General features: G+C 43.1%; 1 protein-coding gene across 2 annotated transcripts in view; it reads left to right on the top strand.

The window, feature by feature from the left end:
• Positions 1-26,624, top strand: part of NIPAL2 (NIPA like domain containing 2) — a 192,014-nt gene that overhangs the window by 57,075 nt on the left and 108,315 nt on the right. For both annotated transcript variants that reach the window (XM_073679609.1, XM_073679607.1), the window contains exons 3-4: positions 5,506-5,677; positions 12,834-12,893. In XM_073679609.1, the coding sequence (XP_073535710.1) occupies positions 5,506-5,677; positions 12,834-12,893 (232 nt within the window). The remainder of the gene's footprint in view (positions 1-5,505; positions 5,678-12,833; positions 12,894-26,624) is intronic.

Raw genomic sequence — 26,624 nt, 5'->3', positions numbered from 1 at the left:
CCCCCCCCCTTACGCCCCCTCTTCTTCAGGCCTGCCAGAATCTTCCGCAGGGAATTCGAGGACCAGTCGTTCACTTCAAGGAGATCACTTCCACTGTCCACAGGAAAAACTGATCTCATCTGGTTAGCTAGGATGCTACCTCCTATCCAGCCATCCTCAGCAACACACGAAACGGGTGGAGTACCAGGAACAGCACACAAGGAAGTCTCTCTCCACATATTTTCAGGTGGCACCCCAGAGGGTACAGGAGACAACTGGAAGTCCTTCACCGGGTTGGAGGGGGACAGAGACTTGGGGTTAATCTCTGCTTCGAGGTACATCTTGTCAAGCTCACAGGAAGAAATAGACGGGTTATCAGGTACATAATGAGGAAAAGTCACTGTCTCTTTGTTATCTGGTGGTACCCCGGAGGATTCAGGAAACAACTGGAGGTCCTCCGCCGGGTCAGAAGAGTGCAGAGGCTCAGAGAAAACATCTGCTTCAGAGTACACTAAGTCGGACTCACTGGACGAAGCAGGTGAGGTATCGGGTACCGAGTATAGGAAAGTCTCTGTCCATTCACCACCAGGTGGCACCCCGAAGGGTTCTGGAGACAACTGGCGGTCCTCCGCCTGGTCAGAAGGGTGTAGAGACTCACGGGTAACCCCTGCTTCAGAGTACACTAGGTCGGACTCACTGGACGAAGCAAGCGAGGTATCAGATCTAGGATATAGGAAAGTCTCTGTCCATTCACCACCAGGTGGCACCCAGAAGGGTTCTGGAGACAACTGGAGGTCCTCCGCCTGGTCAGAGGGGTGTAGAGACTCGGGAGTAACTACTGCTTCGGAGTACACTAGGTTGGACTCAGTGGACGAAGCGAGCGAGGTATCAGGTACAGAGTATAGGAGAGTCTCTGTCCTTTCGCTACCAGGTAGCACCCCGAAGGGTTCTGGAGACAACTGGAGGTCCTCCGCCTGGTCGGAGGGGTGTAGAGACTCGGGAGTAACCTCTGCTTCGGAGTACACTAGGTTGGACTCACTGGACGAAGCGAGCGAGGTATCAGGTACAGAGTATAGGAGAGTCTCTGTCCTTTCGCTACCAGGTAGCACCCCGAAGGGTTCAGGAGACAACTGGAGGTCCTCCGCCTGGTCGGAGGGGTGTAGAGACTCGGGGGTAACTACCACTTTGGGGTACCCATTGTCAGGCTCACAGGACGAAGCGGACAAAGTATCGAGTACCGAGTGTAGAGAAGTCTCTCTCCATTTGTCATCGAGTGGTATCCCGGAGGATTCAGGAGGCAACAGGGGGTCCTCCACCAGGTAGTAGAGGTGCACAGACTCTGAGGTAACCACAGCTTTGGAGCATCCTTGGACATGCACACCGGTTAAAGTGGGTGAAGCATCTGATGCCGGGTGCAGGAAGTTCTCCTGTGTGGAGTCTGGATGGGCAGAAGTCTCTTCGGGCAGGAGAACTGGTGCACTACCCACGCACATTACCCATTGGGGCTTCTCCGGGATACAGGGAGATGAAGCTTCAGTAGGGACTTCAAGGTTGGGGTCAGGAGGTCTCAGGGAGGACAGACCCTGGCGTGACGGCTTGCCTCTACGTCTAGCACGTCTGGACTGCCTCTTGAGGTTGGGAGAAGTATTCCGGAAAGCGTAGTCACCCTGTGAGGATTCTGGGTGGGCAGTAGTCTCATTGGGCTGGAGGACTATTGCGCTACCCACACACATTACCCATCGGGGCTGCTCCGGGATATTGGGAAGTGAAGCTTCAGCAGGGGCTTCAGGGTTAGGGTCCTCGAAGACCATACGAAAGGCCACCAGGAAGGCCTGCAGGTCAAGGACGACAGGATCCCATGCTTCCCATAGGGGGGTGACCCATTTCAAGGCATCACCCGCTAGGTAGTCAATCATAAAGGCCACTTTAGCCCAATCGGAAGGAAAATAGAGAGGGTAGGCCTTAAAGTGTAGCATGCATTGCTCCACAAATGCACGACACTGTCTTGGATCCCCATAGTAACGTGGCGGATCCGCAGGAACGAGAGCTGATAGATCCATCTGGACGGTGCGTAATTCGCCTGGAACTCGGCTAAGGAAAAAAATTTTTATTTATTTATTTTAATGCATGTATTCGCTGGAAAACTTCTCAGAGAGCGAAGGCCGTGGGGCTCAACGGGAACCATGGCCTGAGCATGCTGTTATGCACACGCCCGGGCTGAGCGGCGTGTGCGTGTGATTGTAGTGATTCCACTGGACCGTGCCGGAGAGTGAATGCCTGGAGGGGCTTAACTAGGTATTCACCCGATCCGACCAGGGTCGCACGACGGCATACGACGCCAGTGCACCAAGGAGGAACCGAGCAGAGGGACCAGGTGCTACTCCAGGACAGACCCCGGACACGGCTGTTGACCCACACAGGGGAATACAGGAACAGACTGGTAGGCTGGCACACAGACTGGTGGGTATAGGCAGGCACGACTGGTATGCAGGCAGGCGGGTATGCAGGCAGGGGGGTACAGGCAAGCACAGCTAGAGTGCAGACAGGGAGGCACTAGCAGGTAGGAACACAGGCGGGATAGGACCCAGTACACACTGGGACTCAGGAACAATACAGGCAGAGGGGTACAGGCAAGCACAGCTAGAGTGCAGACAGGGAGGCACTAGCAGGTAGGGACACTGGCGGGATAGGACCCAGTACACACTGGGACTCAGGAACAGAACCACAGATGTGGCGGACAAACACAGCAGAGTGAGGCTGCCCAGAGAGGTGAGCGAGAACAGGGCAGGACAAGGCCACCTGTAGCGGTGAGCAAGAGTAGAGCAGGACAAGGCCGCCAGGAGCAGTGAACAAAGGATCAGAGCTGAGCGAGACTGCTGGAGCAGTGAGCAAGAGTAAAGCAGGACGAGGCCGCCTGGAGCGGTGAGCAAGAGTGGAGCGAGACTGCCGGAGCAGCGAGCAAAAGGGTCAGAGCGGAGCAAGGCTGCCGGAGCGGTGAGCAAAGGAGTCAGAGCAGACTAGAACCGCCGGAGCGGTGAGCAAAGGAGTCAGAGCAGACTAGAACCGCCGGAGCGGTGAGCAAAGGAGTCAGAGCAGGCAAGGCTGAGTAGGGGGGACAGGGCTCTGTTCACACGGAACAGACAGGAAGGGAAAGGCAGAGCCAGACACCCACAGGGTACTTGCAGTGAAGTAGCGAGTGGACCACAAACTCACAAACGGGAGTACAGAGACAACAGGCAGGAGTTAGGTACGAGTTCAGACTCTGCAGAAAAAGGAAAGGAACGGACATAGAGAAAAGACAGATGAAAGATAGGAGAGAGTACAGACTGGAACTGAGTGTACGGAGGAGACCGACACAGGAGCAGGACACAGGAGCGGGTCTGGGAATACGGCCCCCAGAGAGGCGGGACGAACAGGCAAGGAGCGTGTTCAGACAGGACAGACAAGATACAGGAGCAGGTCTGGGTAATCGGCCCCCAGAGAGGCAGGACGAACAGGCAAGGAGCGTGTTCAGACAGGACAGACAAGATACAGGAACGGATCTAGGTAATCGGCCCCTAGAAGGCGGGAGGAACAGGCTAGGAGCGTGTTCAGACAGGCCTGGAAATACAGCCTCCAGGAGAGGCAGCAGGCAAGAGTACACAGACAGGACTCAGTTCAGACACGGGAACTGAAACCGAAAGACAGGAGACAAAGAACGGGACCTGGCACCTTCAGAGAGAAAGCACACACTGAATGAAACACTATGCTCAGGCAGGGATAGATGGGAGCAGCTGAGCTATATACCAGGTGACAGACAGCAATAGGCTGAGGACGCACAAGGGGTGTGACCCACAGCAGGTACAAAAAGCAGGAAGTTATCGGGCGCCGCCCTTAAGCAGCAGAAACAGACACAAACAGACAGCATGGAGGGAAGCCAGAGAGACATTCTGGACTGGAGATCAAGTGCGCGCTCTTGCACAGTGGGAGATGGACCACCATGCAAGGACGCCGCCAGGTATGTTACAGCTACGTAGTATAAATGTATCTACTCTCCAGTCCATATTGTCCATGCTGGGGCACAACACTGGTGTAGATATAGGATAGAGCTGTTGCAATTCTCCAGTGCTCATTAGCCGAGGTCCACCAGAATAGCTCAGCATAAAATGTATATAAATGTCAAACTGGAGTAAGATGCACTCCCAGTAAAGTCAGGAACGTCTTGATAAAATAAGACACATCAAATATTTATTCCAGGACAATGAGCTTTGAGATCTGATGAGAAGCTACCGTTTTCGAAACGTGTCATCCTGAAATAAATATGTGACGCACCTTACTTTATTTGGAGGTTCCTAGCAGCACATCTTACTTCAGTTTGTTGTTTCCATGCTTTGTATGATCATTTATGGAATTGCAGCTTGGCTCTAAAGAGCATGAGACCAAGATATAATAAAACGCAAACTGTGGACAGGTTTGTCACTATTTTCAAAAGAAAATGTGCATTTTTTTTTATTTTTTCTTAATCCTGGACAACCAGATTAGGGGAAAGCTTTCAGAAAGGAGGTGTTGTTTGAATCAGGTTTTTTGTTACATGTATCTCTTGGCAATGTTTTTTTCTCATAATACAGTACAATCTTTTAATAAAAAAAAATCTATATATATATATATTAATCTTTCAATTTTCACACTGGCTCGGTACTTTTAGTAACCGTTTTACATCAGTTTCCTTATCAGCGGCAGGATTTCATTGACAGGTAACACCGGTATACACAGCTGATAACACAGGATCCACCAATCACAATAGCCGATGTCACAGCTGACCTGCTCCCCCTTCCTTTAAAATGACTTTTACACACTCTTATTAGATGCTTCAATACAAAATATAGGGTTGGAGCCTGTTCGTTGAGGCCAATGTACATGTGTTGTTTCTTGATCAGATAGTTGTAGTCTAAAATAAAAGCCCTAATGGCCAGAGTCAAAATGGCAATATTTCTATTTTTTTTTTAATACAGATTGAAATATAGACAAAAAAAATGGCAAAAATAAATTTTATACAAAACTCTGAATAAGTTATATTCTGATTACACATTACCGTCGAAGTTCTTTATCCTGAGTTGCTGTTCATTTCACATTTACTGAGTCATTCGGCGGACAGCCATTAGCAGAGAAACCAACTTACGGTAAAAGCCAAAGGATGCAAAAATTTTAATGAAACACAAAAATAATATTTAGCCCAAAATACAAATATTTAAAGGTGGAAACAGTATGAAAAGAAAACCTATCCATAGGAAATGTTACAATTCAGATTTTGGGAACTACTTGGGTCATGGTTCTGTTTTACGGCCAAATACTTACAAAAATTATATAGTATTTTTTCTATTTTACTGCCAATTCTGTATTTATATAGAAATATTGACGGCATCCACTGAATTTAACCCAAAATGTTCTGTTTCTTTGTACATCCAACCTTGAATCGATTATATTTTTGGAATTTGCTATGACTATACGATAATACGACCTTACACGATAATTATTTTTCTGTTTCAGAAATACACGCATGTTCGGCTAGCTCAGAGACAAGATCCGTTACCTTATTACAAAAGCAAGCTGTGGTGGTGTGGAGTTCTGCTAATGGGCATCGGTGAGCTGGGGAACTTCGCTGCTTATGGTTTTGCCCCAGCAACTCTAATCGCTCCTCTAGGTTGTGTTGCAGTTATAGGTAAGTAGCATTGCCTTTTGTCACTTGTTGTCATGTTGCTTCTTAAATTGATTTCTGCAGCAATATACATGGATATATTTTATTGGGAATTCCATGTAATATAAGTAGCGATAAGCGCAAGTGCTCGTTACTCAAGTTTGCCTAGGGTGCTCGTGTATACACAGAGTATCGCGGGTGCTCAAGTGACATGTTAGAGTCCCTGCGGCCACATGGTTCGAGACTGTTAGACAGCCACAAAACATGCGAGGATTGCCCATGTTTGTCAGGAAATCCTCGCATGTATTGTGGCTGTCTTAACAGCTGCGAAACATCCGGCCGCAGGGACTCTAACATGTCACTTGAGCACCCGCAATACTCGGTGCAAACTCGAGAAACGAGCACTTGCGCTCATCACTAAATATAAGGTATGCCACAGATGCCTGATTGCTGCTTTTGCCTTTTTAGGTGAGACATCCACCCCTATTGTGCAGCAGAAGCTTCAAGAAGCTAGCCATGTAGTGGAGGAAAGACAAGAGAAAGCCTGCTCCTGTTTTTTTAAAATCTATGGGAGTAAGGGCGCAGTCAGATAGCCATATAAATCAGACTGAGATCGGAACACAATGCTCGGACTGGCCAGCGGCTATCCCGACCCGAGCATGACAGCTTCATATATTTCTATGTAGTTGTCTCCCTCTGGTTGGCCAATCCGAGCACTGTGTTCCAATCTCGGTCTGATTTATATGGCTGTCTGACTGCACCCTTACAATGAACACAACTATGGTTAGTCAAGGCCCACTGGGTCACATTTATCAATGCACTTTGGTGCCATAAAATTTGGCATTTTTTGTGACTCTTCTCAAGAAGATTGGAAATTTTGTTTCTTAGGAGGCTTTTTTGGCAATATTTATGAATTGGCGTAATGGCCCATTTGCACCGGCCAATGATTAGCCAAATGACCGTCTGTACTAACGTTTATTCCTGATCATTACCCCATATAACGATGTCTACCGATCAAACAGCAAGCATACAAACTTATTCTCGTCTTTTATGGGAAAATAAAAGTTGTAATTTGCAGCACATCGTCTGGTATAAACAGAAGATGTGCTGCTGACACTGATGAATCAGTATTTGGACTCCCAATAGTACAAACAATCCTTCATCCGCTTTATGAAAAATGGAAACAAACCAGTGGCTATTGACTAACTATATAGTTGATTAGCTCTCGAAAAATAATCAGAGGTGTCAACATGTAGCCCTATTTGTAAAATTCCTGCAAATTTTCCTCTCCATTTGACAGCCATAAAAATATGTCAGTGATAAATATGGGCCAATGTTTTCCTTCAGGCAGTGATTATCAAAAGCTGCTGCAACCCAAAAGCCTACCACGTGTATATAAAACTACTAAACAATGAATTACGTAATGTTAGGTTCATGTTTGTAATAGTGTATTTCTAAAAAATTACTGTTCTTGTGGGTAATGATGTTGATATATTCATCTAGTACTAATTAAACTGAATGCAACCTTATAAAAGGAAGTTTATCCCTTTAATAATATCCACAGTAAACCATTAAAGGGCATCTGTCAGTAAGGTCAACCCTCCTAAACCATCTATACGGGCATGTAGGTCATAGAAAGTTGAGTAACATCATGGCTTGATATCTGCGATCCAATGTCTCATTCCAGAGTAATACATAATTTTTCTTTTTCTTAATTTGTAAATGAGCTGTTAACTTCTGTCAGGGAGTGTAGATCTTATGTCGGTTATTCATGTTATGTAAATAAAAGCTTATAACCTGATGTTAAATTCATCCATTGGTTTCATAAATTATTCTTTTGAAAGCTGAAACCCTCCCAAATTTGGTTTAGGTCAAGAAAATAAAATAAATTGGCATCAATGTTGAAATATTGATCATTTAATGAACACAGAATGGTCCGATTTTGGCAAGACAAAAGTTTTGTCGCCCACAGAAAGTAATGTGATATTCAAACAAATAATTATCTTAAAATACAAATATATATTGCATAACATTGGTGAATGAAGTTGTGGTGCTATTAGAGTCATATTTAATATTTTGTGTGACTTCCATGAGCTTGAAGGACTGCATCCATGCGGTTCAACAATGATTCATACAATTTATTAATGAAGTCATCAGGAATAGCAGAGAATGCCATCTTACATGCCTCCCAGAGTTCATCTAGATTCTTTGGTTTTGTCTTCCAAGCTTCCTCTTTCATCCTACCCAAAACATGCTCAATGATGTTCATGTCTGGAGACTGGGCTGGACAGTCCTTGAGCACCTTGATCTTTTTTGCCTGGAGGAACTTTGTTGTAGAGATGGATGTATGAGATGGAGCACGATCCTGCTGCAGAATTTGACCCCTTTTATGATTTGGAATGTAAGAGGTAGCTAATACTTCTTGATATTTTAGGCTATTGATATTGCCTTCCACCTTGCAAATGTTTCGCACACCCCCATATTGAATGTAACCCCAGACCATGATCTTTCCACCACCAAATTTAACTGTTTTCTGGGTGTATTTTGGATCCATACGGGCTCCAGTAGGTCTCCTGCAGTATTTGCGGCGGCTGTGGTGTAATTCTACTGAAGATTCATCAGAGAAATCCACCTTCTGCCACTTTTCCAGCGTCCATCTGTTTATCAGGCTGTGGGACTTTGCAAATGCCACACGGTTTTTTATTTGCCTTTTGTTTAGTGCTGGCTTCTGGGCACTGATTCGACCATGGAGGCCATTTCGAGACAGAATCCTACAAACTGTTCTAGTTGACACAGGGACTTTAGGTGACCAGGCCTGTTGGAGCTCTGCTGCAGTGGAAGAGGGACTTGCTTTGGATTTTCTAACCAACAAATGTTCCTCCTGAGCAGTTGTCTTGCGGGGTCTGGACTTGTCAAACACTTCTCCAGTCTCTTCAAATCTTTTTTTAATTCTTTGTACTTGACGCTGAGACACATTAAAGGTGCCAGCCACCTCTGCAGTGGATCTGGTCTTCAGCCTCTTGATAATCAAGGCTTTTGTCGCAGGGTGGATTTTTGGCATGTTGTCAGAGCTCAAGTTGCAGTTCAAGTGAAGGTCTGGGGTGCTGGGTTTCTTTTTATACACACCCACTAATTAACCGATCATTTACTGAGCACGGGCGAGGATGTAAACTAGGATTGGGTGCATTATATCACCAGTCGACAAAACTTTTGTCTTGCCAAAATCTGACCATTCTGTGTTCATTAAATGATTAATATTTCAGCATTGATGCCAATTTATTTTCTTTACCTAAACCAAATTTGGGAGGGTTTCAGCTTTCAAAAGAGTAATTTATAAAACCAATGGATGAATTTAACGTCAGGTTATACGCTTTTATTTACATAACATGGATAAGCGACGTAACTTCTGTCAGGGAGTGAATGGGCCGGACATAGATCTCCCTGAGAATCTGCCTCCAGAGATTATTATGAATGAAGAGGTTGTTACCAGTGCGAGACATGTATGTCAGGAGAGCTGACTGTCAGTCATTACATGTCTCACACTGGTAAAAACCCTTCATTTATAATAATCTCTGGAGGCAGATTGTCAGGATCTATGGGCCAGACATAGATCTCCCTAACACCTCATTTACATATTAAGGAAAACAGATTTTTCAGGAATCTGATCGTAGGTGTAAAGGTATCATTATATTCAACTTTCTATGACCTGCATGCCAATATAGACGGCTTAGGAGGGTTTATCCTACTGACATATGCCCTTTAAAATATGGCAAAACTTCATTTATTAGAAAAAAGATGTATATGCACACAACGTGTGTTAAACTTGCATGAACCTGTCAAGTTTTTCAAGCAGAAGATGCTTTAGAAAAACATGGGCAATTTTATTTTTCTCTGAAGTGTCTCTTTTGGTGTCTTTTAAGTAAATTTTTCCAGCTTTTTTTTTTTTTTTCTTTACTGTATGTATAAAATAGCGAATCGTGTGAAGAATCGTTAGGTCACTTCTTTTTAATCGCTTCACAGCTTTGGAAACCTAAAGCTGTTAAAAGAAGCTCATAAAACTGAACATGTGAACCGTAGGTTGTTTTTACATTAGAGTACATATGTTCATTCTTTTTAGCAGTTTTAGTGGCGCGTACCTGGCTGAAAATGATGTTGTGTTCACAAAGTGGCGTTATTTGGAACTTGTATCCATATATACAGTGCCCTGAAAAAGTATTCCTACCCCGTGAACTTTTCCATAATTTTTCACATTGCACTCACAAACGTAAATGTTTTTTATCTGGATTTTATGTGATCTACCAACACAAAGTGGCAATTGTTTAAGTGTCAAAGAAATGATTCATGGTTTTCTAAATATTTTAAAAATATAAATCTGAAAATTCTAACCCCCTAAGTCAATACTTTGGAGGACCAGCTCACGTTGCAATTACTGTTGAAAGTCTTTTAGGGCATGTCCCTACCAGCCTTGCACATTTAGAGGCTGAAATTTTTCGAATCCTTATTTACAAACTAGCTCCAGTGAAATTGGATGGAGGCGTCTGTGAACTGCAATTTTCAGGTTTTTCCATAGATTCTCAATGGGACTTAGGTCTGGACTAAGACTGGGCCATTCACACACATGAATATGCTTTGATATTAACCATCCATTGTAGCTCTAGCAGTATGTTTAGGGCTGTTGTCTTGCTGGAAGGTGAACCTACACCCCTGTCTCAAGTCTTTTGCAGCCTCTAACATGTTTTCCTCCAGGATTGCCCTGTATTTAGCTCCATCCATCTTCCCATCAACTCTGACCAGCTTCCCTGACACTGCTGAAGAAAAGCCTCCTCACAGCAGGATGCTGCCACCACCACCACCACCATGTTTGACGGTGGGGTTGGCGTTGTCAGGGTAATGTGCAGTGTTAGTTTTCCACCACAAATATCGTTTTGCATCTAGTCCAAAAAGTTCTACCTTGGTCTCATCTGACCAGATCACCTTCTTCCACTTGCTAGCTGTGTCTCCTACATTGCTTTTTACAAACTGCAAAGGAGACTTCTTGTGGCTTGCTTTCTTGCCACTCTTCCATAAATGCCAGATTTGTGAAGTATACTAGCTTATATAGCGGAATCCTATTCCACAACGCTTTACAGACCTCATCCTCACTGTTCCCATTGGGTCTCACAATCTACATTCCCTATCTGTATGCTCAGTTTGGAGTGTTGGAGGAAACCGGAGAACCCGGAGGAAACCCAGGCAAACACTGGAAAAACATATAAACTCCTTCCGATGTTGTTCTTGGTGGGATTTGAACCCAGGACCCCAGCGCTGTTAAGATACAGTGTAAGTCAATGAGCACAGAATATATAATTACAAAAGGAGAGGTGAACAGGTCAGAGGCGAGCCATTTGCATGTAACAATTAGACCTATGATGATAAGTTCATGTACAAATGACTAGTTGTCGTCAATGGTAAATGACGCAGTTTATTGGGAGATTGATGTTTGATTGCTATTTTAAAAGGGAAAATGCTTGGAAATGTCCTTTAAGCTGCTTCACAGATAAAATTACCAAAACAAATAGCTCAAGGATGTGACTTCCAGATACAGAAGAGTATTTCTCTGGCCTTTTGGCCTTATCTGTTTAATGCACATTGCTGTCAGAGATTAGGCTTGTGCTGAGATAACAGATCGTTTAGAAAGTTAATGTCATTTTTGTTTCCCCCCTGAGGGTCTTTACAAACGAGATTCAGGCTCTAAGCCTAACAGCCGTGCACTTGCAGAAAAAAAAAAGAAAAAAGATGGAGATATAAAACTAAGAGAGAGCATAACATTATAATTACATACCATTTATTTTTCCATACAGAGACAGCGGTCTTCTGAAGTATTGATGTCCTGTTCAAGAAACCTCCGTGTGATTGACTATCAGGCTAGTTCCGCTTGATTATGTAGTGTCTGAATTATGGCCACAAATCCCGACATTTTATATTTTCTTATTTTCTTCCAAGTAAACCTCAGCCTGTTTTTGCCTGTCTCATCAGCTACAGGTCATAGAGCCAATGAGCAGAATATTCCAGCTATGATAAAGTCCTGGAAATGGCCATGAAATTCTCCTCTTGCAATGCCAAGGCTAAAACACAGATCACAGTCATTGCAAAATAGAGAAAACTGCACCATTTGTATCTGCAACATGTAAATGGAGTCTTGTAAGACCCCATAAATTGCATTGTCCTGTAGTGCGATAGGGAGTTTTGGTGCAAAATTTTAGCACGGTGGCTCAGTGGTTAGCACTGTAGCTTTGCAGTGCTGGTGTCCTGGGTTCTAATCCCCCCCAAGGATGAAATCTGCAAGAAGTTTGTATTTTCTCTCTGTGTTTGCGTGGGTTTCCTTCGGGTTCTCCGGTTTCCTCCCACACTCCAAAGACATACTGATAAGGAGAGTAAATTGAGCCCCAATGATGTCTGTAAAGCTCTGTGGAAAATGTTGGCACTATATAAATAAATTATGATAATGTGTGTAAAAAAAATATTGTTTGTGTCTACAACTTCTATAAAGGTCTCTGTATTATTTCTTCCATCTGCCCCCTCTTTCTTAATAAAAATGAATGAGAATATGACTGCAGGATCAGACTACGGAGAGAATTTTGTAGTCTGTAACCATGGAAACACAAAGTCCTGCAGAAGAGCTGTAGACTCAAGACTGTAGGCTATTATTTATCATATTAGTGATATTTGCAATGTTACAACTAGTGATGAGTGAGCGTGCTCGTTTAACCCTTTAAACAAGCACGCTCGGGTACTCGCCGATCATTTGCGGCGTGCTCTGCATCGATGAAAGTGTCGCCGCGGCTGCATGTGTCACATCTGTCATACACCTGTGACACATGCAGGGATTGCCTGTTTAAAATTAACCTGAGAAATTAAAAATAAACTATAATCATCAATCATTTTTTTTATGTTGACATGAGAAGTTTAGATAAATAGAAGAACAATTTAAAGACTTCTTTTTCAGGAGTTTTTCTATTGTGTTATATTTTATTCTGATGAAAGCGAACAGTAGAGGGATGTTCATGTCTCACTTTCCTTCTACACTACAAATACATGTGTTTATAATGGTCCTCATCAGATCGGATGTACTGTGTTGGAACTTAGAATGCAGGATATTTTAGTAAATCTGCTTATATTAAAAAAAATCTCTGTATTACAGGAAGTGCAGCAATCTCGGTTTTGTTCTTGAAGGAATCTTTGAGGGCATCTGATGTTATAGGTAAGAATTTAAATGTCAAAAGAATGTATATTTTGTGTAATTCTATGATGTACTTATTGGATACTGATTATTCAAGAATTGTGGAACCATATCAGATAAGATAAGATAAGATATACTTTATTTATCCCGGAGGAAATTGCGGTATCACAGCAGCAGAACACAGATCTCGAACATGACACATATGATAACATAACATTTGGAATGCTTTAGACATTGCTTTTCAGACATTTGTTAAACACCCCCATAGCTGTTGGAACAAACGATCTCCTGTATTTTTCCTTTTTACACCTTAGTTGTATTAGGCGATTGCTGAATGTGCTCTTCTGTTTCGCAAACAGTTCATAAAACGGGTGTGTGTTGTTGCCCATTGTAGCTCTGCACTTCTTCTTAATCCTATCCTCTACCACCTCTTCAAAAGTCCCAAGCTGTAGGCCCACCGTCGCGCTAGCCTTCTTGATAAGTTTGTTGAGCTTGTTGGCGTCAGCAACACGCACACTGTTACCCCAGCAAATTATTGCCGCAAAGGTGGCACTAGCCACAATGAATTGGTAGAACACCTCAAGCATTTTGCCACACACATTAAAAGACCTTAACTTCCTTAGGAAGTACAATATACTCATCCCCTTCTTGTAGACCTTCTCCATGTGGCACTTCCAGTCTAGCTTGCTATCCAGGTAAACCCCCAAATATTTGAAACTGTCCACCATCTCCACATCCTGACCGTCAATGGTAACAGGTAGGCATACCTTCTTGCACCTTCTATAGCTCATCACCAACTCCCTGGTTTTCTTAACATTTAGTTATAGATGGTTAGCCTGGCACCATACTACAAAGTCCGCAACCACCCTTCTATATTCCTCTTCATCCTGGTCCTTCCCAATACCGCCAACTATCACAGAGTCATCCGAGTACTTCTGGAGGTGACAACGGTCTGATTTATACTGAAAGTCAGCTGTGTACAATGTAAAGAGGAATGGCGACAGCACTGTTCCCTGCGGGGCTCCGACACTGCTCAGTACACTATCTGATGTAGCCGTCCCCCACCTAACAAACTGTGGCCTATCAGACAGGTAGTCAATTATCCAATTCACAAGTCCCTCATCCACCGCCATTTTAATCAACTTTCCATGCAGTAAGAGTGGCTGTAATGTGTTGAACGCACTAGAGAAATCAAAGAACAAAGCACGCACAGTGGTTCCATCATTGTCCAAAAAGGAATGTACTGTTTGTAGCAGATACGCTACAGCATCGTCCACCCCCAGTCCCTGCCGGTACGCAAACTGAAGAGCATCAGTATGCGCCATCACCCTCGGACACAAGTGAGCAAGTACTATTCTCTCCAAGGACTTCATCGCATGCGATGTTAAGGCCACCGGTCTATAGTCCCCCGGGGAAGCCGGGAAGGTAGTCTTGGGAACCGGCACCAGGCAGGAAGTCTTCCATAGCACTGGTACTCTTTGATTGTAAGCTCTGGTTAAAGAGATGCTGGAAGACAGTACACAACTCATTTGCACACACTCTGAGGACACGTGGACTGAGACCGTCAGGCCCTGCTGCTTTGCCAATGGCCAGCTTACTAAACTGGTCCCTCACGTCATTTTTGGAGACCGAGAAATGATCTATTTCACCCCCTATTAATTTAGCTAGTTGTTCCCCGGCCTCCTCCCCCTTCCCTGCTGCTACCGCACCTTTATTGCTGAATCTATTGAAGAACTCATTCATTTCATTAGTCATTCTAAGTCCACCACCCCCCTGCTCCGACCTTGCCTTAAACCCAGTCACTAGCTTCATTCCAGCCCACACCTCTCTGGAGCTTTTTTGTGCAAATTGATTTTCTAATTTAACTCTGAATGCCTCATGGGCAATCTTAATTTTCCCCTTTAGGTCTCGCTGTATAATTAATATGGAGGATGGTAAGTGAGCTCAATGTTTGGGCTTTCGGTTTCTGTGTTTTTTTTTTGAGAATAGGGCAGAATGAAGTGCATTTTTTCCTTTGGCAATATTGGAAGCATTAGTTGAGATACATTTGAAAACGGATCTGGCATCAGTCATTGCTCCATTAAAGGAGTTTTCCCACAAACAAATAAAATTTTAATTAATAAATCTTTAAATAATAATAAGTTCCAATTGAATGAGTTAAAAAAAATGTTCCTGTGCTCTGATAATCGTGTAAATGTGCCGAAACTGTGTACTGTGTAATGGCTGTGTCTGACCGTACAGGGACATGGTCTGATCACACCACATCTCCTGGGCAGGGGAGGAAGCAATAGAGTACACAGACATTACAGCATAGGATAGTAGATGATGCTTTCTGTAACAAAAAACATTTCCCTGACATCTACGATCCCATGCTGTCTTGTTTGTATACTTTTTTGCATCATCCCCTGCCCAGGAAATGTGGTATGATCAGACCATGTTCCTGCACGGTCAGACACAGCCACTACACAGTACACAGCAGGGGCACATTTATAAGATTATCTCAGCACAGGAACATTTTCTTTAATTTAACCCCTCCAATTCTTATTTTTATTCAAAGATGTATTGATTAAAATTAAATTTGTTCTTGCTGGCCACGTGCTTTGTTTCCATCTTTTTCTGGGGGCTTTTTGAAGTATGTTTGGTGTCATTGTCCTTCTGGCAAACCCAGCTTACGCCGGGGAGAATGACTCCTGCACCGAGCGGGCCCCAGAGCTGCGCTCAGTGAGCTTTGTCCTGTCACTCACTGAGCTCAGCGGAGGTCGCTGCAGCGCATCATTCTCCCCGGTTCCTCAGCGTGACCGGTCGCATGTATTACAGCGGAGGACACTTAGGACAGGTTAGTATAAGGATTTTTCTATTTTATCCTTATTTTTACAGTTAGACACTGTGGGAGCAGACTACTACTGATCGCAGCACAAGCAGGGAACAATGATGAGGGCAGCGTTCAGCACCCGGCGCTTTGGAACAGCCCTAACTGTACCGCTTATTCCCAAGAATCAGTAGGTGTGCTCCTGATGCGGCACACGGTTGTCACATGTGTGCCACACAGGGACACACGGACACGGATATCTCCGATACTGGTTTTTCCAGTACTGGAAATATCAGGACGTGTGAAAGAGCTCTAAGGTAAACAGTAGAATGATGTGCTTTACCAAAAAGCTCTATCTTGGTCTCATCTGTCCATAAGACTCTTTCCCAAAAGATTTTTGACTTACTCACACACATTTTGGCAAACTGCAGTCTTGCTTTTTTATGTCTGTGTCAGTAGTTGATTCCTCCTGGATCTCCTGCAAAAGTGTTTCATTTAATTTAAATGTTGACAGATAGGTCGCGCTGACACTGATGTACCATGAGCCTGCAGGACAGCTTGGAACTTCATTGGGGCTGCTTATCCACCATCTGGACCATCCTCCGTTGCGACCTTTCATCAATTTTTCTCTGCTGTCCACATGCAGGGAGATTAGCTTCAGTGCTATGGGTTGTAAACTTCTTGATATGGTTGCGCACTGCGGACAAAAGGAACATCAATTTCATGTCACTAGCACCGTTAGAAATAGATTTACTTGAAAATTGGTGAGGTGTTCAATACTTATCTTACCCACTGTGTACATACAGTCAAGTGTTGGCACCCTTGAAATCATTTTATGGAACAAAGTAATTCTCCCAGAAAATGTGAAAATTATTGCAATTACAAATGTTTTGTTATACGCATATTTATTTTCTTTCTGTGTATTGGAACAACAACAAAAAAAACTGAGGAAAAAAATGTTTTGGCACATTATATTAAGAACAACATCGTACCACATGGCTTGAGGATTGGTATCTCACCGTCACCTAGATTGGCAAACCCTCAGCTACTTGCAGCGTGGCAGAAGGAATCGGTGTCTTCCTCTTTAAGATTTATGTGTCTACTCCTTGAGGAGGAAAAAAATAACTTTGAGAGGTCAGGAAAACAGTTGAATGAACTGATTGAAAAAACACTTAAACTTAAAGGTGACCCTGAATTCAATAAGAGGGAAGCGATTTTGCAGTCTTTAGTTGAACGATTTCAGGCCATCATTAAAGATAGAAAACACAATCAATTTGTGAGGGACTTTAATGATTTCAAAGATAACAAAGCATACAACTTTGTATCCTCTACACCAGGGCCGGCTCCAGGTTTTTATGGGCCCCAGGCGAAAGAGTCTCAGTGGGCCCCTTTAACACATACCACGATTCATGATGCAGAGATACGGCGGAGAAATATATATATATAGTACAATGCAAAGATTTCACTTCTTACATTACATGAGTGATATCTATTGTAAATTCCACAATAGCTCAGAAACCGGTGAATCGCTCCACACAGAATACTGGCCCCCATATAAGGCCCCATACGGAATACTGGCCCCCATATAAGGCCCCATACGGAATACTGGCCTCCATATAAGGCTCCATACGGAATACTGGCCCCCATATAAGGCTCCATACGGAATACTGGCCCCCATATAAGGCTCCATACAGAATACTGGCCCCCGTATAAGGCTCCATACGGAATACTGGCCCCCATATAAGGCTCCATACGGAATACTGGCCCCCATAGAAGGCTCCATACGGAATACTGGCCCCCGTAGAAGGCTCCATACGGAATACTGGCCCCCGTATAAGGCTCCATACGGAATACTGGCCCCCGTATAAGGCTCCATACGGAATACTGCCCCCCGTATAAGGCTCCATACGGAATACTGGCCCCCGTATAAGGCTCCATACGGAATACTGGCCCCCGTATAAGGCTCCATACGGAATACTGGCCCCCGTATAAGGCTCCATACGGAATACTGGCCCCCGTATAAGGCTCCATACGGAATACTGGCCCCCGTATAAGGCTCCATACGGAATACTGGCCCCCGTATAAGGCTCCATACGGAATACTGGCCCCCATATAAGGCTCCATACAGAATACTGGCCTCCATATAAGGCTCCATACGGAATACTGGCCCCCATATAAGGCTCCATACGGAATACTGGCCCCCATATAAGGCTCCATACAGAATACTGGCCCCCATATAACGCTCCATACAGGATACTGGTCCCCTTATAAAGCTCCATACAGGATACTGGCCCCCATATAACGCTCCATACAGGATACTGGTCCCCTTATAAAGCTCCATACAGGATACTGGTCCCCTTATAAAACTCCATACAGGATACTGGCCCCCATATAACGCTCCATACAAGATACTGGTCCCCTTATAAAGCTCCATACAGGATACTGGTCCCCTTATAAAGCTCCATACAGGATACAGGTCCCCTTATAACGCTCCATACAGGATACCGGTCCCCTTATAACGCTCCATACAGGATACTGGCCCCCATATAATGCTGCATGCAGGCTGTTACCCCCCACATAATGCCCCATACAGGCTGTCCCCCCCTTATAATCCTCCATGCAGGCTGTTACCCCCCACATAATGCCCCATACAGGCCCCCCCCCTTTTAATGCTCCATGCAGGCTGTTACCCCCCACATAATGCCCCATACAGGCTGCCCCCCCCCTTATAATGCTCCATGCAGGCTGTTCCCCCCCACATAATGCACTATGCAGGCTGCCCCCCCCCTTTATAATGCCCCATGCAGGCTGTTCCCCACCTTATAATGCCCCATGCAGGATGTCACCCCTCCTCTTTATAATGCCCCATACAGGATGTCCCCCCCTCTCTTTATAATGCCCCATGCAGGATGCCCCCCCCCTCTCTTTATAATGCCCCATGCAGGATGCCCCCCCCTCTCTTTATAATGCCCCATGCAGGATGCCCCCCCCTCTCTTTATAATGCCCCATGCAGGATGCCCCCCCTCTCTTTATAATGCCCCATGCAGGATGCCCCCCCCTCTCTCTTTATAATGCCCCATGCAGGATGCCCCCCCCTCTCTTTATAATGTCCCATGCAGGATGCCCCCCCCCCTCTCTTTATAATGCCCCATGCAGGATGCCCCCCCCTCTCTTTATAATGCTCCATGGAGGATGACACCCCCCCCTTCTCTTTATACTGCCCCATGCCTCCATATATTTTAAAAAAAAAATCAAATACTCACCTCCCTTCTCCTCACCTGCTGCCCGCTGCTCGGGTCCGAGCTCCAGCGTTGTCGGCGTCTTCCCGCTCAGCGCTCCCTGCGACGGCTCAGGGGAGGGCGCGGTGGAAAGACGTCACCGCGCCCTCTGACCTGAGACGTCACAGGGAGTTCAGAGCAGGAAGACAGCTGATCTGCGGAGGCCCGGGGAGAGGTAAGTATCCGGCTGCCGGGGCCCTGAGCAAGCGGCGGAGAAGGGCGGGCGCTGACACCGCTCTCCTCCGCCCATAGCCCAGCGGGGTGCGCGACCGCCAGTGGGCCCCTCAGCCTGCTCAGGTCCCCGGCATTTGCCCGGGTGCTGACGCCGGCCCTGCTCTACACTACAGCAAGCAATAACACGGATATATCGTCCTCTGAGGCCGAAAGCTCAGATAGAGAGAGATCTAACTCGAGGGGTAGGTGGAGACAGAGAGGTAGAGAGAGGGAGAGGTTTTAGAAAAGCAGATGGCAGGGACGAGGAGGAAGGGGTGTAGACCTTGGTGATCACAGAGACCTGGGTAATCCACTTCGAAGTATGGCTCCCGAACCTGTAGGACTCTTAACAACCGTAGAAACGGAAGGGACATGAGATTTAGTGTCACTGGCCTCTTCTTCCTCTGTGTCTTTTTTGAAGCAAAGAGCCCCGATTGGGTATCAATTGAGGAACAGAAACCAATAGAGGGGCCAACTAGCCAAATTGTCAGTTTGACCAAATATAAACTGACATGGAAAGAAATAAGAGTGCTACAGAAGGGCCCATCCTTTGTCCCCACTACTCCGTATAACTCGTTTATGTGGGTTTAAGACATTCACTTATTCGGTCATAAATTGAAATGGCACAAATTTTACAAACAACAGAATAAAGAGAAAAGCCAAAGACTGGGGATCAATGAGGATGAACTGGATGCATTGGAGACCCTTACTGATCTCTTAAGTGAAAATGAGGAATCCCGTGGATTATGACCCTTTACTGAGTTAAAGAAAAAAAGCACAAGACTGCCCCCCCCCCCACAGGCGACCTGGACAGTATTGATATTTTCTTAAAATTAGTGGAAGATGAACTCTCCAGGATGAGTACCCCCTAACCGACAGACTACAGATCTAATCCGTCAGTGAGTGAATCTGAGGCATTGAGGAAATTGGAGGAGAATCAAGATCTAATTATCAAACCTTCAGATAAAGGGGGAAACCTGGTGATCCTTGACCATACCCTCTACCTCACCATGTGTCAGACTATTCTACGGGATAGGGACACCTATGAGATATTAGACAAAGACCCTACCCCTCAATATCTAGAGATTCTGACCTCTCTACTGGTTGAGAACCTTGAAATTAGGGCTATCTCAAAGGACGAATATGAGTTCCTCCTACCCACTCATCCTGTGACCCCCACTTTTTATGCCCTTCCGAAATTACATAAGGGCACTAACCCCCTTGAGGGTCGACCTATTGTATTGGGGGTGGGCTCTCTGTCAAAATTTGGGAATATATGTGGACAAAGTGCTTCGACCATTTGTATCATCCTTACCATCACATCTGAGGGATACATCGGACCTCTTGGTCAAGCTTGAAGGGATTAATGTTAGTGATGAGGTGCTATTTGCGTCTATCGACGTGGAGACCCTCTATAGCAACATTCCACATGGGGCAGGTCTCAAAGGGTTACAGCATTTTTTGGGGACAAGGGCAATACAATTTGCCACACATAATCGATTTGTATGTAACTTGATGTCGTTTATACTTATCCATAATCATTTTTCCTTTAATGGGAAGACCTGCCACCAGCTCAGGCGGACTGCGATGGGGAGTCCTTCTGCCCCATCGTATGCTAATCTCTTCCTGGGCTGGTGGGAGGAGACTGTGGTGTTGCAAGAGGAAGCATGGTGGTTTCCATTTATCTTGCTGTGGTCTAGGTTTATCGACGACGTGTTCCTCCTTTGGTCGGGCTCAGTGGATGACTTTCAGAAATTCATACAATGTTTAAATACAAATGAAATTAATATGAGATTTACATCTGAAATAAGGGGAGATGAGTTGACCTTTCTGGATTTAACAATCGGTAGAGACCAGGAAGGATTTATTACGACACGAACTTACCGCAAGCCGACCGCAGCCAACAGTCTCCTCAGATGGGAAAGCCATCACCCGGGTCCCCTTAAAAAAGGTATCCCCAAGGGGCAGTTTCTACGGATCAGGAGAAACTGTTCCAATCAAGGGGTGTTTATGTCCCAGTCTCGTGATTTGAGAGACCGGTTTAAAAACAGGGTGTATCCTGATAAGGTCATCGAAACAGCTTTTCTCCATGCCAGTTGTCAAAATAGGCAAAGACTGCTATGCCCGACAACCAATGAAGATGATAGTAATGGTCCACCTAGAATCATTGGCACTTTTGACAACAGGGCAAATGAGGTGTCTACCATTGTCCGTAAATACTGGGGGATTCTCAAAACGGACCCTGACCTTAAGGGGTTTATTTCTGAACGTCCCAGTATTACCTATAGGAAGGGACGGTCTATTCGGGACCGTCTGGTCCATAGTTTTTACAAACGGCTGACCAGACAGGGTTCGTGGCTTGAGCTTAGAACATGTGGCACCTTCAGGTGCGGAGATTGTAAATTTTGCCCATGGGTAAAACCATGTAAAAGCTTTACTGGTAATACTGTGGGGAAGACTTTTTTTTTCATGAGGGATTTTGCAAATTGCAAGACAGAAGGGGTAATCTACATGGCGACGTGCCCTTGTCCCAAGAATTACATTGGAAAGACTAAAAGGGAATTGCGAAGAATTGGGGAACATCTTGGGGACGTGCGACACGAGGGACGCGCCTCTTGCCCGTCACATTAGGGATTATCATTCGAACAGCCCAAACGCAGTTTCCTTTTGTGTATTAAAGGTGGTCCGGAAAAAGCAGAGGGGGGGTGATTGGAATAAGTTATTGCTTCAAAAGGAATGCCAGTGGATTTTTAGATTGTGTACTTTGACTCCAAATGGTCTTAACGAACAACAAAATTATTGTTGTTTCATCTAATTAATAGGGTCTTCTACTAACAGCCAGCATGGTTGTTTAATAATTTCTTGCTACTATCATATATAGGTTTCTGTGTATCATTATCTTTATCAGAGGTATTGTGTAAATTTAAGTGCTCTATGTGTACAAGTGACTGAGTAGGTATACCCACATGATAGTAATAGGTGGTGCCTTGAGGTGAATGAGGGAATTTAAGATCTATTACATATATCCCTAACTCCATCTTTACCGGGAAATTTGTGGGACTACAGTTGATTAGTATTCTTTATTAGTTGTACTCCTGGTGGTTTATTGTGATCCATGACTGGTATATCAGGGTAGGCTTCTTTGTGAGATATCTAACCACTGGGTGTCTCTTTTAGTTTGCATGTCTTCTCATTAGATGCTATAGCCTACTGCTTTATATTTTTAGTATCTATTTATATTAACAGCACTGGGTCACTTTCTGGTATTATGTATGTGTCTATTTCTGCGTCATACAGTATTTGATGTGTGCCTTAAGACGATTTTTTAGTGATATCTATTAAAGGTTGTTTTAACAGTTTTTTTCTGAGGTTAGATATACCCACAATTGTACCCACCCTTTTGGAAATGTGCCCAAAAATTTTTTCCTCTGTTTTTTTTTTGTTGTTCCAATACACCGAAAGAAAATAAATACGTGTATAACAAAACATGTGTAATTGCAATAATTTTCACATTTTCTGGGAGAATTACTTTGCTCCATAAAATGATTTCAAGGGTGCCAACACTTGACTGTATGTATATGTGTGTATGTATGTGTGTATACACACACAGTGGGTAAAATAAGTATTGAACACATCACCAATTTTCAAGTAAATCTATTTCTAAAGGTGCTAGTGACATGAAATTCTCACCAGATGTCGGTAACAACCCATCCAATCCACACAGGCAAAGAAATCAAACCATGGATGTCCATAAATTAAGTTATGTGTAATAGTGAGAAAGGACACCGGGAAAAAGTATTGAACACATGTAGAAAGAGAAGTGCAAAAAGCCTTGGAGAATGTGGACACCAGCTGAAATCTATCAGTGATTAGAAAGCAATACTGCCACTTAGTGAAAGATAATAATCAGCTGGTTCAACTGATGGCCTATAAAAACGGTTTCTCGTTACCAAGGTGTCACACAAGAAACATCTCATGATTGGTAAAACCACTGAGATGTCTCAAGACTTTTGCAACCTTATTCCAGCAAAACATACTGATGGCATTGGTTATAGAAGAATTTCTAAACTACTGAAGGTTCCAGTGAGCGCTTTCACCATAAACTGTCCACGACAAGGTGCTCCCCCCAAGATTTCAGGCACAGGAGTGGAAAGAATGATCAGAAGAGTTGTCCAAGAGTCAAGGATCACCAGTGAAGAGATACAGAAAGACATGGAATCAGTAGGTACAATTATTTCAATGAAAACATTAAGTAATAGACTTAACCTCCATGGCTTGTATGCATTCATTGCGTGTTTAAAGTTTGCTCAATAACATTTGGACAAGCCTATGAAATACTGGGAGAATATAGTCTAGTAAGATGAGACCAAAATTGAACTCTTTAGATGCTATAATACACACCATTTTTGGAGGGCAAAAGGCACTGCATATCACCCTCAAAAACACCATACCAACAGTGAAGTTTGGAGGTGGGAACATCATGGTGTGGGGCTGTTTTTCAGCATACAGCACTGGCAAAATTCATATAATGGAAGAAAGGATGAATGGACAAATGTACCAAGACATTTTTGATAAAAATTTGCTGCCATCTACCAGGATGGTGATGATGAAACGAGGGTGAATATTTCAGCAAGACAAAGATCCCAAATACACAGGCAAGGAAACCCTTAATTGGTTTCAGAGAATAAGGCTGCTAGAATGGTACAGCCAATCACCTGACCTGAATCCAATAGAAAATTTATGGAAGGAACTAAAGCCCACGAAACCCATTCTTGACAAACCGTTTTTTGTTTTTCTCCTTTCACTTCTATTTTTATCTCTCTTTTTAAAACCTAGAATATAAGACATATTTTCAGTTGTTTCACACTTTTTTGTTAATTATATAATTCCACATGTGTTAATTCATAGTTTTGATGCCTTCAGTGTGAATGTACAATTTTCATAGTCATGAAAATACAGAAAAAGCTTTAAATGAGAAGGTGTGTCCAAACTTTTGGTCTGTACTGTGTGTATATATATATATATATATATATATATATATATATACACACACACAGTACAGACCAAAAGTTTGGACACACCTCATTTAAAGATTTTTCTGTATTTTCATGACTATGAAAATTGTACATTCACACTGAAGGCATCAAAACTATGAATTAACACATGTGGAATTATATACTTAACAAAAAAAGTGTGAAACAACTGAAAATATGTCTTATATTCTAGGTTCTTCAAAGTAGCCACCTTTTGCTTTGATGACTGCTTTGCACACTCTTGGCATTCTCTTGATGAGCTTCAAGAGGTAGTCACCGGAAATGGTCTTCCAACAATCTTGAAGGAGTTCCCAGAGATGCAAAAGGTGGCTACTTTGAAGAACCTAGAATATAAGACATATTTTCAATGGCTTGACACTTTTTTGTTAAGTATATAATTCCACATGTGTTAATTCATAGTTTTGATGCCTTCAGTGTGAATGTACAATTTTCATAGTCATGAAAATACAGAAAAATCTTTAAATGAGAAGGTGTGTCCAAACTTTTGGTCTGTACTGTATATATTTATTTATTTTATATATGTATGGCAAGGGCACCCAATCAGGATTACCTGTGCCAGCAGGCCTCAATATACACGGGGGTAAAGCTGGACCTGGGCCTGACTGTGTTTGTCACCTGCCCATGGAATACTGAGTAGATAAGATGCACAATCCAAGGAGGATGCCATATCCCAAAATGTAAAGAGTACGAGAAACTAAAGAAAAAACAATGAAAAAGAGCCAGCACACCTGTTAGTAGAAGTATAGTGTGTAGGTGCACACATATAAATATTACCTAGAATAAAAACAATTTGTGTAGACCTGTCCATTCTTCCTCTTGCTTCCAATATTGTCAATATTTTATGTAGAATTAAAGAAAAAAAAAAAGCCTAAAAAATGATCAAAAAAAATAAAAAAAGACAAAGGGGACATTGTAGGAAAAACATCACTAGCATTTTCCTGAATGGTCTTCTGTTTCAAAAACAATTTGGGTACTCCGGCGTCTAATAGATGCTGTGCTCTCTTATCCATAATGTGTTATTTGTACTGTATCGTCTATGATGTAAAAAAAAATAAATAAAAAGATCATTACTTTTTTATTAAGTTAATGAATAAATTCTGAATCCTAAAATGAGGCTTTTACAAACTGCTGCTTATACCTTAAAAGATCATGTTCTTGTAAAGTTTGTAAACAGAAAACTAAAAAGAAGTTTAAGCTCGTAAAGAAAAAAAAAAATCACTGCTCCCAAAATACGCGAGTTCTTATGGAGTTAAAATGAGAGTAGGAAACTGTCCACGTAAACACCAGTTTATTTTTTTACAGTTCATGTAGAATATGCAAGAAATTCCCTTACAGAGCAGATTACAAGGCGATGTAGTCAGGAGGTGACTCAGCTCGGAGCTGGATTTAATCTAAAATGACATTTAATAGAAACAAATATTATTCCAAATATTTCAATATTTACACGGAGCATCTTGTGATGTTGAGAACATCGCTGCCCGTGGAGATTTCTGGCTTAATCTCTAGGAAAATTCCTGTGGATGCCTGTAACAATAATGACACCTACAGGATACAACGTGACCGGTATTCTAAATATAATGTATCATTACGGACAAATGAACATATACATTTATGTAATTGATTGCATAAAGTGATTTATTTATGATCATATACAGAATCCTAAAGATTAAGGCTGTTTACTACTCCAGGTGATAGATTTTTAGACTATAAAAAAAAATAGTTGTCTATTCGACATTCCCATTCCATATGACCTAATAGGTGATGAAGTTTCACCAGGAGTGCGACAGAGATCTAATTAGAATGATTTGTGCAGTTTTCCATTATATGTGAAGGAAGAAAATAACAAAACCTGATAAGACTCAAAACTTATCAAGTGTGTATTTTTACCCATTACCGCCAAGGCCAATTTTGTGATTTTGCTTTTCCTCTCTCCCCATCTTCCAAGAGTCATAACTTTTTTTATTATAATTATTATTATTATTTTTCCATTAACATAGCCATAAGAGTTTTGTTTTTTTTCTTGTGGGTCGATTTGTGGTGCTGAATGACTTCTTTTCATTTTACCATCTAATGTACTGTAAACTAGAAAAAAAGCAAGAACATAAAAATGGCAAAAAAAAAATTAAATGCAATTCCGCCATTTGTTTTTATGGGGTTTTACTTTTACGGGATTCATTTTGTAGTAAAAATGACCTGCTGACATTATTCTTCAGGTCAGTATAATTCTGGTGACACCAAACTTGTATGGTTTTGTTTGCTTTTTTTTTTATTTTAGCGATGCAATTTTTTTTAATACATTTTAAGAAAAATAACTTGTTTTTTGCATTACACCTTGATACCATTTTGAGGTACATAAGATGTTTTCATTACAGTTTATTGCATTTTTTTAGGGGATGT

Source organism: Phyllobates terribilis, unplaced genomic scaffold (assembly GCF_046119375.1).
Source record: "Phyllobates terribilis strain yellow unplaced genomic scaffold, ASM4611937v1 Scaffold_4__5_contigs__length_816908805, whole genome shotgun sequence".
In the NCBI taxonomy this organism is placed as follows: Eukaryota; Metazoa; Chordata; class Amphibia; order Anura; family Dendrobatidae; genus Phyllobates; species Phyllobates terribilis.
Note: the sequence above shows the minus strand (reverse complement) of the source record. Positions and strands in the feature narration are given on the sequence as shown.